At 40.1% G+C, this 12720-nt stretch overlaps 1 protein-coding gene across 5 annotated transcripts in view; it reads left to right on the top strand.

Moving 5' to 3' along the window:
- Nucleotides 1-12720, top strand: part of spon2a (spondin 2a, extracellular matrix protein) — a 32231-nt gene that overhangs the window by 6880 nt on the left and 12631 nt on the right. For all 5 annotated transcript variants that reach the window (XM_049483981.1, XM_049483980.1, XM_049483979.1 and 2 more), the window contains 2 exons: nucleotides 4676-4904; nucleotides 10779-10999. In XM_049483981.1, the coding sequence (XP_049339938.1) occupies nucleotides 4676-4904; nucleotides 10779-10999 (450 nt within the window). The remainder of the gene's footprint in view (nucleotides 1-4675; nucleotides 4905-10778; nucleotides 11000-12720) is intronic.

Here is a 12720-nt window from a genome sequence, read left to right as displayed (position 1 = left end):
CAGTGTGGTCTTCTTAAAAATCAGCTTGATCACTTGATTTACTGAACGATGAGCAGCTTCATCGGTGGCAGTGATAAGATGGGTTTGGAATGATTCCTAAAAATGTTTTAACTGTAACAAGTAATGATGCAGCACATAAAAATGTATCAGAGTAAAAGTCATTAAAATGTATAGTAAAGTAAAAGTGGAAGTAGGAGAAAAAAAAAAAAAAAAATATATATATATATATATATATATATATATATATATATATATATATATATATATATATATATTCCAGTAGAGCTCAGATATAGCCTTTAATACTTTACAGTTCAGCAGTGAAGTAGCTCTGTTTCCTTACTATACATCTCAGGTCCTGAGACTTTTGACTCGCCCTGCTTTTACAATTAAACATAGAATACATATCAAATATTTTATCATTTTATGAAAATCATGAACTTCATGGTGGTAATGCCAAAGGTGATTTTTATTTTACTTTTTGTCGGAAACTTCGGACACCATATCATATAAAAAAGAAGAGGGGGAAGGAGCATCCAGCTAGTTATCAGCACACAGTTCAAGTCCTTTAGAACAACATATCATCTTCAAAACCTTCTAAACTCTCAATGGAAGTCAATGTAAAAAGAGTTTATTTCATGTAATTTTAAAGTATTTATATTGGTCCGTTCATCAAGAAATGTTGGCACAGTGTAATGGACAGTTTGTCTGTTTAAATTATGTAGTAAGTTTAAAATCGACAAAAATGGAGAGTTTTTCATTGGACAGCATTGATATGCTGCCATTCAGTCAACATCTCTTTTAGGGAAGGCCTTGAATATTTCAGCAAGACAGTGCTAAACCATATGCGGCATTTATTACAACAGTATGGCTTTGCAGAAAAAGTGTCCGCTTGCCTTTAGTACAGATTTTTAACCAATAGAAAACATTTGGCACATCATAAAAAATTTAAAATCTGGAGAAGAAGACTGTTGAGCAGCTAGAATCCTCCATCAGATAAGAATAGGACAACATTTCTATCTCAGAACTCCAGCAATTGATCTAATTAATAATTTCCCAAACATTTACATCTGTTGATAACAGAATATTGGATGCCACAGAGTGGAAGACATGGCCCGGGCCAAATGTTTTTAAGATGCTTTGCTACCATCACGTTCTAAATGTGTTAATAATAAATACCATATGGGTGTATAGTGATGGGTCTATCAAAGCGTCCCAACTTTTTTGGAATTCAGGTTGTGTTACTTTACAGAGGCTCTGCTGTGGATCTGCTGTGCCTGTAAAGTAGCATATTACAGGTTCACTGGTCAACTGAGGGTAAGAAAGACATTTACCCAGCTGATGAACCTTTGCAAGCTTTCACTTCTCATTATCATGCAAAATTCCATACCTGCTACTGTTATGTAACATCCTGTGAGGTAGACTGGAGTGAGGTTTCTGCATAAGAGAAAGATGAAATGTAGTAATTGAGCCTTCTTCAGATCACAGTGGAAATTCTGACTGCTCCAATGCAAGCGTAACATGTTAACATTCACTCTGATGCCCAAGTAAACACCTTTGTTTAGTTCTCAGAGATGTCTTGAGTCAGGCCAGTCCACCAGATAATCATACAGTGCTTCAGATTTTCCAAGAGATGTTGTGGCGAACGGTGTGGAGGGTCAACCGTGCAACTGTAGAACTTTCCTTTTACTCCTGAGCTGTCATACCTGCAATTAAAACTGCTTCTGTTTAGAAATGAGGAGATCCAGACTGCACCAGTGGCCACAGAAAAAGACATTGAGACATTAGGTCATCTCAGAACTTCATAGCTCTGCATAGCATGAGGCTAATCAGTGTTTCCTACTTTCACACTCAAGTGCCGTCACAATTCATACTGTCACCCAATATCCCAATGCCACCACAAAACCTGAGAGGTTGTACCTACAATTAGTACTATATGACTCTAGAAATGAGAAGATCCAGACTGTACTGGTGCCCACAATGTTAGGCATTTTAGACATTAGGTCATCTCAGAACTGCACAGCTCTGCATAGCATGAGGCCGATCAGTGTTTCCTCAGTTTTGATTCATACTGGAGTGCCTTCACAGTTAGTTCATTAGTTCACTCAAGTCATTGCACTGTACTTGCAGTTAGGACTGGTTCTGTTAAAACATGAGAAGATCCAGTCTGCACCACTGCCCACAGAGTAAGATACAGACATTAGGTCATCTCAAACCCAAATCAGTGTTTCCTAGTTCATACTGGATTGCTGTCACAATCAGCTAGGGTCTAAAATGTGAGCTTTATGCTTTTAGACTCTAAAACACTCATTCACTGTTCAACAAGATCTCAGCACTCACTGAAGACATTGGCATTGGTGTGGGAGATTAATATGGAAATTATATAGAAATTGACACATACTCTCTGGTTAGACTAATTCTTCATGGAATCTGGGCAAAGTGGTCCTGCTCGTTGACAAATGTGTCCATATTGATCAGCTTCAATGTGCTGGTAGACCAGGTGGACCATCAAAGTCCAAAAACATACCCTATGCTGGTCAATTACAGTAGCTTAATCATATTGTTTTTATGTCAGCAGGGAAGACCTTTGACAAAAACTTTGTACATAATATATAACACTTTTACATACAAGTTTTATGCAGGCTGTGGGACACCTGTCAAAGACAGACTTTTCACACGCATTTTTGGACAAGCTGAGAGATATAGAACTGGTCATGAATGTGAAAGTGAATGAAGCATGTGGACAGAAAGGCTAGAATAATATTACAGAATTTAACATAAATATGACTCACAGGTTATGCAGCATTACATGTAAATGCTAGAGAGTTACATAGTGCAGTTAGTAATAGCAATAATACAGATGCTGTTCTCCCTATTACAAGTGAGTGCAGCATGAGAACACGATTTTGAAGCTGCTGTCTTTAAGTTAAAATATTACATAATGCTTCTTTAAAGAAGCAAGTGGAGCACAGTCTTTAAACTGGAGGACTGATCTGATTGCAGCTGATTGGTTAGCATGAGGTAAAAAAAACAACTGGACAGGCCCTAAATGATCAGCAGTCAGTCTGGGGCTGTGCTGGTAAACTGGTGTACTGGCGTCCTTTGGGACCAATACCTCAGGATCTCTGACAGACAGGCCCTGAACCCTCCAGAGCGAGCCACGCTGCCAGCCGCTGACCGCTGCCTTTTCGCTTACATGCACAAACCCACATTCAGATGCTCAGACACAAGATGGAAATAACTCAGCCGCACTGGCTTTGCTGTTGTTCTGCTATTTTAACTCTGGCAAGGCAGTAAATCAGAATGTGGGCATCTGCGTGAGAGAGTGTTTGCGCGTGTTTGTGTGTGTATGTGCACGAGTGGGATGACAGAGGGCTTGCCAGGTTGTCACAGGGTTTGATTTATGCTGATCTGAGGCTCCGGTTGGAGATGTTCGCTGACAGGACAGAGCGCGGAGAGGAGGACGTGCCGCTCAATCAACAAGCTCAATCATCGTCCAGCTTTCTGCAGCCCTGACAAACGCTTTATTTAAAGGCTGGCCTGTGAGCCATGTCTTACTCTTTATAAAAGGGCTTAGTCATTATGAAATGATTTGAATTGGTATTGTGACCCCTGGTTAGGAGCCATCAGGCGGCATTACGAACACATCGTGACTTGGCATCAGTTGTTAAATGGCAAAGGCATCACTAGAAAGTAGTCCTTAAAATGGGTTCATGGTGGAAGCTGATATCAGAGAATACCTGGAACACCTTGGTTGTTTGTGTTCTTTTAAGGTGCGAGATGATGACAAGGAGAGACACCGATGAAGCCAGTCGATCTTTAAATGTTCTTGGGATGCTTAACAACCGGCAAAAATAAGCACCTTTATCCAGTCACTGCCTTTAGCTTTTAATCACAGGGGATTTGACAGGCTTGCTTGAAAATCACACACTCGGTGCAAAGTTATGCAACACTCTCCTAAGCAAATGCTTATTATATCATGCAGAATTATTACCTAGAATTAGAATGCAGATTATTAAAAGGCGTGCTTTGTTGTGTTCCCCTTTGAGAGGCCTTCCTACTGTATAGTGTAATAAGCCTATTCTGGTTTAGAGATGAGAAAAGCTCTAAAAGACATGAAAGTATGCATAACATTCATAATGATAGAGCTAGAATATTAACAATAGTGCAAAAATTACGTTTTACTTATATATGATTCAACTTCACATTTTAAAAGGTGGTCTGCATATTAAGCTGTTTAAACACTGTCTAAAACCCCAACATATGGGATGAAAATAGCCTCTTTGGAAATGTGCATTGTGTCAAAAGGTTGTTTCCTCTTTAAATTCCTAGTTATGTTACTAAGTTAGGTCTTTAGTTCTATCAGTGAAGCTCTGACCAATGGGAGAGTTTGTTTAGTTTCGTTTTATGTACCTAGGGACCAGGAAAAATATATCTATACCAAAATTCTGATTAGACAATTTTTTTTTTACTATTTTGCGAATTTCATGACCGTGATAGACAGTGGTGTTAAATTCCGAAATTCTAAATTAGACCTTCTAATTAGCTCTTTCGCTAAAGGTCAACAAGGTCGTCCAAACACAACAGCTGCTTGTAAAGTTCTTTTCTGACTCATGCAAAACAGTATTGCAGAAGAGTCCACAGTGATGCAGTTCTCACTTTTTGTCTATTGCAGATGATGTCATCCCAGATCCTCGTCCCTGGTTGGCTGCAGCACCTGCTGGTGGTGCTCCTGAGGCTCGCCCTCTCCTCTGCGTTCCCACTGAGAACGTCCAATGTGACGACATGCTCAGCTCGAGGACCCGCCTCCTACATCCTGGTATTCACTGGCCACTGGAGCCCACAGACATTCCCAAAGCAGTACCCCTTATTCCGGCCCCCTGCGCAGTGGTCCAAACTTGTAGGTAAGACATGTCTAAAGGTATATGTGGTAGTGGAAGAGATGCAACACTGCAATCCAGTGGTTTATCTCACTGACTATTTAATTGGTTAATGAATCTGTTGAGATGACTGTCCACACTGATCAGCTTGGATTTACTTGTCTAGACGGCACAAACATACCTGCATCGGTTGCTGTGGTATTGAGGTCGGTATTAGTAACATCTGGTGCTCTTCCTTGAGTTCCCAGAAGTTGTGAGGGATGCAAAAGACGATTTGAGCAACCAGACCATGTAGACTTTGACACATCTGTACACATTTGGTTATAACTGCATTTCAGACCACCTCCACATGTGCCAAATTAGCAAAGATTGGATAGTCCATGTGGATTTATAGACTGTACAGTCTATCAAAAAAATCAAGATGACATCTCAATATGCCAAAAATCTGAATTGAACTTTTGAACAGAGCTTGAATGTCAAAGCAATAGTAAATCTATCGCCCCCAACACTTTCTATAAGGTATTAAATTTTGTCAGAATGATCAGAATGATCTCCCACTTGTTCAGTTGATCCACCGCCCTTTTCCAGACAAAGGCTATGTTCACATTACAAGCCACACTGCTCAAATCCATTTTTTTGCTCAGATGGGATTTATCTTTATCTTGACAGTTCATATTCACATATGTAAGTGACCTGTATCTGTTTGTAATGTGAACAAATCTGTCTCTAAAATGGATGTGTTAGCAGCTCATATCTGGAGCATCTTTTGCTGGAGTGGAGAGAAAATAGCTGGTCTGAAGTCGGTATTAAGGCCAGGCGGTTTGCTTTTGCTGTTTTTGCAGCTATAGCTGCACAGCTGCACCAAGAGATGTGTGGGTATGAGAGAGAAGCGGGTAGCGCATGTGTAAAAGCTAAAAGACGCATGAATTCTGATTTGACCCTTTACATTTATGTTGAGTCATATGGAGCAAAACATCGGCTTTAATGTCACTTCAACCTGGTAATGTAAACGTAGCCTTAGTGTCTCCAAAATTAGATTTTTTTGTCAGTGACACAGATGTGGAGGAATGAAACACCACATCACACTGCAACAAACCAGCAGAGCAGCTACACCTGTGGTGTCTTCACATTTGAGAGCTGCTACACTGTCCATATCCATGCTTTCTACCGTCACAGATACAGTATGAACATGTCTTATTAGCAGCTTTGAGCTACAGTGGCAGACTAGCAGCTGCACATTTTTTGAGGTGAGTTTAAGGTGTGTCCACGCAGGCCTGGGCTCCATCCAGACAGCCTTGGTTGACCAAAGGTGCCCAGTCTGTGACTGCCCTGCTGTTTCCAATAGGAAGAGTAATAGGGGACAGCCCTGTCCAGAGAGTTTCCTCACCTTGAGATGTGTCAAAAGCCTGAAGACTAGCAGCTGGCCTGTTAACCCACCACAGAGCCTCCTCACAAGACCCACACACCCTCCCCCCGGCACCTCCTGCGTACGAGAGTGAGACAGCCTAATGAGGAAAGCAGAGAGAGAGGAGGAGAACGAGCGAGAAAGAGAGAAAGAGAGAGAGAGGGAGGAGGGTAACTGTTACCAGATGATGCAGGGTACCCCACAGGTTCCCAGTATCTGAGGAGGAAAGAGAGAGCGAGGTAGAGACAGACTGGATGGGAATTAAGACAGAAAGTTGAAACTTTTACATAAATATATTACATAGAGCTAAGTTGAGTGGTCTGCAATGGCCATTCACTGTTTTAATAAGAATTCCTGCTTAGGAAATCAGTGTTACACCCGCTCCCAGGCAAAACCAGGGGAGGATGCGGAGTGGGACAACTGCAAAGAGTGGGGGTTGCCAGAAAATGTCTGTAAAAAAAATAAAATTATATATATATATAAGTAATTTTCCATATATTACCAAAAAGTAAATTTTCGGGTACCCCGCTGCTAAATATTAGGTTCAGGAGGTACACAGTAAAAAAATCTCTAAAAAATCTTTTTCTCCTGGCAGTAAAAAAAATCTGTAAAACCCTGTCATTTTCCATATATTTTTTTTACAGAATTTTTTTACTAATACATTTTTTACCTGTAATTTTCCATAAATTAAAAAAAATTACAAGTTTTTACAGAGATTGTCTACTTTTTTTTTACAGACATTCTCTGGCACTCCTGCTGCTACAGTTAAGTGCAGGGGGTACGCTAAAAAAAATATCTGTAAAATATTTCTTCTGGCAGCAGGGCCCCAGAAATTCTCTGTAAAAAAATAGTTTTTCTGTAAAACAGTAAATTACCATTTTTTTTCAGCAGACACTTTCTAGCACTCCCCAGCCTTTTTCATATTTTCCTGTCCAAAAATAGACTGGCCTTGGTACAATAAAGCCCAGTATGTTTTAATGGTCAAACACAGCTAACAGAGAACATCATGAGAATGTTTAGCAACGTTCTAAAAGGTTCAAAAGATTCAGAAGGTTAACTTGTAACTTTACATACATGTTGATCCAGGAACATTCTCAAAATGTGTAAAATAATAATGGATTTCATCACAACAGTGTTAGAACATTTCTCACACAACATGCCAAGCTAGACAAATACTAACATGTAAATACAGTACCAGTCAAAAGTTTGGACAAACCTTCTAATTCAATATTTTTCTTTATTTCTTTATTTTGTTACATTGTATATAAATATTAAAAACATCAAAACATATGGAACTATGTAGAAAACAAAAAAGTGTTTGTACTCCACAATCCCCTGATCTAAACCCAACTGAGATGGTGATTTGAGGTGATTTGGGATGAGCTGGAGCTTCACAGTGTGAAAGAAAAGCAACAACTATTGTTCAGCACCTCCAGAAACTCCTTCAAGACACTGAGAAAACTATTCCATGTAACTCTCCCTCATGAAGTCACTGAGATTAAAATACCAAGAGTGTGCAGATCTGTCCTCAAAGCTAAATGTGGCTACTTAGAAAAATCTACAGTATAAAACATCTCTAATATTTTTCCATCTCTAATATTAAATCACTAAAAACACTGTTGTTTGCTACGTAATTCCATATGTGTAGAAAATTAAGTAACACTGTAAAACAAAAGTAAATAAAGAAAAATATTTAATCAGTAGGTGCACAAACTTTTAACTGGTACAGTATCATATGTTGTGATGTGTTACAGTGAGATTTTAACACCTAAAAATCTTTACAGAAGTAATGCAAGCATTTATTTAAAAGAATCATTCTGAACTGGGTCTGGGCTTTTATGGGTTAAAGTGATTTTCCAGAAATTTTCTATACTGTAAAATTTATTGAGAAAAACCTCTAAAAAAAAACGTTTTTACAGTGCATGTGCCCCACTGGTTTCTTCATTTCTTAAATGCCCTCACTGGCTTTACCATTACGATTTTAGTCATATTAAGATTCTCCCAATGGAGAAACCATATACACATGCACGTTTAGAGAGACAAAGTGCGGAGATGGTAATGGGAGACGGACGAGAGGATTGCTGAGGTTTGTGGTGGGCTTGCCTGGGTTCAGAACTCTTGGCGCTGGCTGGTCATACTCGAGCCAAACCAGTGAGACACTGCCTGTGGACGAACGGGAATACGTCAGTGTACCAAACAACATCTGCATCCCTGTGTCTCTCTATCACTCTCTCTATTTCTCTCTCTCTGGTTGACCTTTCTCAAATTATTGTGAACTTCTGCCAGACCATGCTGGTTAGTGGCTACGTAAGACATTGTGGGACATTAAGAGTTTTGCCTAATAACTTTTAGAGGAACAATGGGCCGCTGGTATTTTGACAAAGCCAAAAAAGATGAATGGGCTCGTAAAGCTTGTGCCGGTGCCATTTTTTCACCATTTATTCTTGGTGACCCCAAACCAACAACTGTTGTTTTTTGCTGATTTCCAAGAAAGCTAATTGTTCCAGCGTCTGGAAAACGGTTTATGTTGTGAGTAGTGTGCTGATGCTGATCACAGATGGAGGTGCGAGTTTAGACGGAAGAATTTGCATCTGATACAGCCAATCGCACAAAATGATGTTTATGTTCAGCCCTCACCCGTTTGTTTTTCCACCAGGCTAATCAACTCTGAACTGGGGGTGGAGGATGGGCACTTACTGTACTGGTTATACGTGAGATTTTTTACAGCGGCCCTCTGTTTTCTCTCATGTATGCTGTTAAATGCTTTTTATGAGCGCTTCTGTTAGCACTGCTGCATTTCTCTCAATGGAATTTCACCGAAGAGTTCAGGGTGTGCTGAAAGGAGGCAGAAAGTGTGGCACAGGCATGTTCAAACCATAATTGTGTGTGTGTGTGTCGATACTTAAAGCTACCGGAGTATGTGATTTGCAAAGCTGTCTGTAAATGTTTGGAAATGCATTCTCAGCAGAATACAGATATTATGCTTTTTATTTCTGAGAGGATTATTTTTGTAACTTTTATTGCTACAAAAGCATGTTTGACTACTGGAATAATCAGATCTAATTTCCCCAAAACATCTTAGTGTTAAGACCATGGTAGAGAGACTAGTAGAGAAACCATTCAGAGTGATGCTCGCTCGACCATATAAGGTCAAACCGCCTTTGTAGTTTTCTGAGAACCCAGATCATATTGGTAATTGTTTCCAAATCATGATTTGTCCATACTTGTAGATAAACATATTGTTAACAATTAACAGTACCAGTCAAATATTTGGACACACCCCTTTTCTTTTAATCGTTTCTTCTTTATTTGTATTATTTTCTACATTGTAGAATATATGTTTTATTCTTTATACTCTTCAAAGTAGCACCTTTTGATTTGATACCAATGTTGCTCACTCTTGGGATTATTCTCTCAGTCCGCTTCATGAGGTAGAACCAGAAATGGTTATCCAGCTGTCTTAAAGTTAGAGTTCCTAGAGGAGCTGAGCTCTTGTTACCTACTGTTCCTTCATTCTACGCTCCAACTCATCCCGAACCAACTGTGTTGTGTTTTTTAATGCGAGGTGTCTGTAAAGACCAAACCCTTTTTGTCTACTACCTAACTGCATACATGCATGTGTGTTTTTAAGTCTTTAATAAAATCTACAATGTAGTGAATAATGCAAATAAATAACAAATATCATTGAGAATATATGTTCAAACTTTTGACTGGGACTGTCAACTCGTCAAACTGTCAACTCACAAAAAACCTTAACCTAAAATTTAAACCTGACTGTCATCATGGTCTAAACTTATACCTTCAAAGCACTGCTATGAATGAATGACTGTAGAAAGCAAAAATGAAGTCACCAGACGTCTAGCTCCTCTGCTGGCTGGTTGCAGTATGAAGTGTAGCTCCGCTCATCTTTACATGCTTCAATGACAAAAAAAACAGCCCCACCCATCTTCCATATTCCAATTGTTTTCCTCTAAACTCTTTCCATCTCCAGCATCCCATAATTTCCAAGAGTTGATGTTCAGTTTATAAAACCATATTATGCTATGTTGCAAAAAGGCGGGGTAACACTTTGCAATTAAATGACAGACATCATGTGCAGGTCCTGCGCCTGGTTTATTACAGGGAGTAGCTGAGTTGTTGTGCAACTTACATTAACTGCACTGTTATTGTTAAAACTTTTTTGGACAAACTTGATGTGGATCTCCAGGGGTAAAATCCACTTTGCATCTGAGCTATAAATTTAATACAGACAGTCTAGTCTGGGAGAAGGGGGCGGGTCTGCCAAATAAGTTTACAAGACTGGCTCCACCTCCGGTCTTTTTTGACAGTGATTTGCAGGCAGTAAAAAATAAATAGAAGCACAGCATCTATGGAATCACCAGATATCTAATTAACTATTTGGTCATTAACACCTGTAGAGAATTTACAGGAGGGTAAAATGTACTATTCCAAATAAAGTGAGACCTTATCTTTCTCTCTTTTTTTTGCCACAGCGGTCACCCATAATGACCAGTACCGGCTGTGGCAGGAGGGTTCTCCGGCGAGTCCTGGTGTGCAGAACTTTGCTGAGCTGGGCGTGACGGTGGAGCTGGTAAAGGAAGCGAAGGAGGCGAGGAAGAAAAGGGCAGTGGGATCCATGTACCGCACTGCTGGGATTCCAAGCGGAATCGGACACAGCTCTACAGAGCTGATCCTCCATCCAAGGAACCCATTGGTATGTTCATACTAAAGGAATAGAGGGATTACCACCTTTATAATGTCCAATAACAGTACTGCAACTTTGAGAATCTAACTAGTGGACTAGTGATACCAGTCCGATACCTTTCTTTAACTAAGCTGTTAATATCTTATTTGTCTGAACACATCATGCTTAATATAACCATCATAATTAACCTGAATGCTGGTAGCTGGACAGTGGGAAAGTGTAAAGATCCTGGTGGTCAAGCTTTAATAAGTGTCAGGTGATGTATGGAGTACAGACTGTGAATATGAATGTGATGATTAAAGTGAGGCTAACCACTCCATCAGACCTGAATAATAACAACCTTTCTAAAAGGAGAGACCAGAAGGTAACATAGACAAAAGAGCACCCTACAACACGAACATCCATCAAAAGGTTAAAGCAAAAGGTCAAGGTGTTTGTCCGGATTAACATTAGTAGGTGAGTCTGATGTTAAAGTCATCAGGTTTATTTCTCCTATGCCATCTCAAGTATGTCAATTTAACTAGAAGAAAGAAGAATTTTCACAATGATTCTTTAGAATAGGCCCAAACCCAGCTTAGTTTAGTTTATATACAATGATCTTACTAGACTGTGGTTGTCTGTAACAATAAAAGGCTTTCCAGAACCATCCGTGGCTACAGAAACTACCTAACCACAACGTGCCCACTGCTCTGGGTTGTGTCTCCAACACCGTCAGCTCTGGATGAGGGGATGAATCTGTCGCCCAGGTCCTTCTTCACCCGTCTCTCCACTGTTTATATGACTTCAGCTCTTGCTTTCCAGTCACTCACGGCTGCTGCTGGGTCTTTTATGAGAGGGGGAAGTTTGGACGTAGCGTCTAAAACGGGCACGGGTGGTAATGTGGTGACCTACATATCTTTATTACCCATGCAGGCCCTATTTTCATTACCGTGCACCTGCAGAAAAAAAGGGGAAGAAATGGCAGACCGCTTCTGTGAGACGCGTGCCTGGCATTGCTGCCTGCTCTTAGCTGACAGAGACGCAGTGGGGCGTCTGCTGTGGTGGGGCTGTTTTTAGAACTGCAGGACAGCGAGGCAATGGGTGAGGTTATGATGACCAGTCAGTGAGTGTGAGTGTGTGTGTGTGTGTTTGGGTGTGTATGGTTGGGCTGATGTATGTTGGGAAATATTATAGGCATGTGTATAGACAGCAGTGTGTGAGGAATGTGCTATTTATCTGTGATTATCTGGCCTCAGTGAACTTACACTCACTCATTGTGAACATGTGCAAACGTATTTATACACTCCGTGTAATTAATTATGCTATTACCATTATGCCAATTATGCATTGCCAACTTCTCATACCCAATGCCATGCCCCATTCATCACTAAAATACTTATAGGGTAATTTAGAGTGATGTTTGTGATCCAGAATCAAATATCCAGCATTTCTACCCAACCTCACTAATGCTCCTGTAGCTGAATGCTGTCAAATCCTCTCAGCAATGTTCCAACATTTAGTTAGAGCACTTCCCAGAAGAGTAGTGATTTTTTGTGCAGTACAGGTAGGACAGATTGCTTTTCTGCTTCATGTTGTGCCCAGTGTTTTCCATTAGTGAAATGTCTAGATTCCAGACAGGCCAGTTCAGGACCTGGACTGTGATGGGTGCAGAATGTGCTTTAGCATTGTGTTGCTGAAGAAAAAAATAAGTGACCACTTAAAAATGATGAGTTTCTTTGATTTTACCAAAT

The sequence above is a fragment of the Astyanax mexicanus genome, chromosome 10 (assembly GCF_023375975.1).
Source record: "Astyanax mexicanus isolate ESR-SI-001 chromosome 10, AstMex3_surface, whole genome shotgun sequence".
NCBI classification, from domain to species: Eukaryota; Metazoa; Chordata; class Actinopteri; order Characiformes; family Acestrorhamphidae; genus Astyanax; species Astyanax mexicanus.
The sequence above is the reverse complement of the archived record's forward strand: the minus strand, read 5'-3'. Positions and strand labels throughout refer to the sequence as shown.